At 38.4% G+C, this 804-nt stretch overlaps 1 protein-coding gene across 2 annotated transcripts in view; it reads right to left on the bottom strand.

Annotated features, from left to right (window-relative positions):
- The window catches only part of LOC137992223 (secretory carrier-associated membrane protein 1-like), an 18,709-nt gene extending 17,905 nt beyond the window's left edge, over nucleotides 1-804 (bottom strand). The window contains exons 1-2 of one of the 2 annotated variants that reach the window (XM_068837414.1): nucleotides 641-804; nucleotides 401-505 (exon numbers count right to left, since the gene is read on the bottom strand). In XM_068837414.1, the coding sequence (XP_068693515.1) occupies nucleotides 401-505; nucleotides 641-694 (159 nt within the window). In that variant the 5' untranslated portion in view covers nucleotides 695-804. The remainder of the gene's footprint in view (nucleotides 1-400; nucleotides 506-640) is intronic. The other variant, XM_068837413.1, reaches the window with a different exon arrangement.

Here is an 804-nt window from a genome sequence, read left to right as displayed (position 1 = left end):
TAGATGCGGTCTATAGAGTACTTGCCCCAATGAAACAATACTGAACTCACAACGGAAGCAAATAAATAGAGTATTCTTAAGCCACAGACTTAATTAATCTGTAAAAACTATTTTTTTTTGTTGAGAATGAGCGCGCAAATAAAAGAAAATCTATTAGGACTTACTTAATTCTGAAGACAACCAATTGCAAGAATCGAATAGAATGATGCATGCATAAGAAAATCATGCACGTTTGCCTTCCGAGAAATGCAGTTGCTCAGTGTTTTCCTCCACCGAGGATTGCAATCAGTTTGCGATTGCTAGGAAAGATTTTAAGAACCAGAAATCCGACAAGAACATGTACAGCTTTTATCTATGTTCGTAAAATGTACGTGTATTTTTTATCATTTCTCAGGCGAACCTTGGGAGCACTGCTATTCGATTGAGAAGTGTTTTGGTCTCCAAAAGGATTAAAGTCTTCAAGCCCACGAGCTGCATTGCTGGTATGTGAAGCCACAGAGGGATCCTGTAAGAGAGAAGACAATTGTCTAGCAGTAGAGTTACCCAAGATCAAACATATGCATAAGCTTATTATTATTACAAGCGCAACTTTAGTTTGAACCTCGCGTATAACAAACTCGTTTCCCCAATAAATACTTACGGCAAATGGATTCTCCGAATCCCCAGCGAATGGATTGTCATCGTAGTTTGCCATGGCTCAACTTGCCCCCAAACAAGGGAGGAAAAAGTATTGATTTCTAAGCCAAAAAGTAAGGAAACAATCTCAATATCTAGAAGTGCACAATTCACATTTACTTTGCGCAT

The sequence above is a fragment of the Montipora foliosa genome, chromosome 2, assembly GCF_036669935.1.
Source record: "Montipora foliosa isolate CH-2021 chromosome 2, ASM3666993v2, whole genome shotgun sequence".
Classification (NCBI taxonomy): Eukaryota; Metazoa; Cnidaria; class Anthozoa; order Scleractinia; family Acroporidae; genus Montipora; species Montipora foliosa.
Note: the sequence above shows the minus strand (reverse complement) of the source record. Positions and strands in the feature narration are given on the sequence as shown.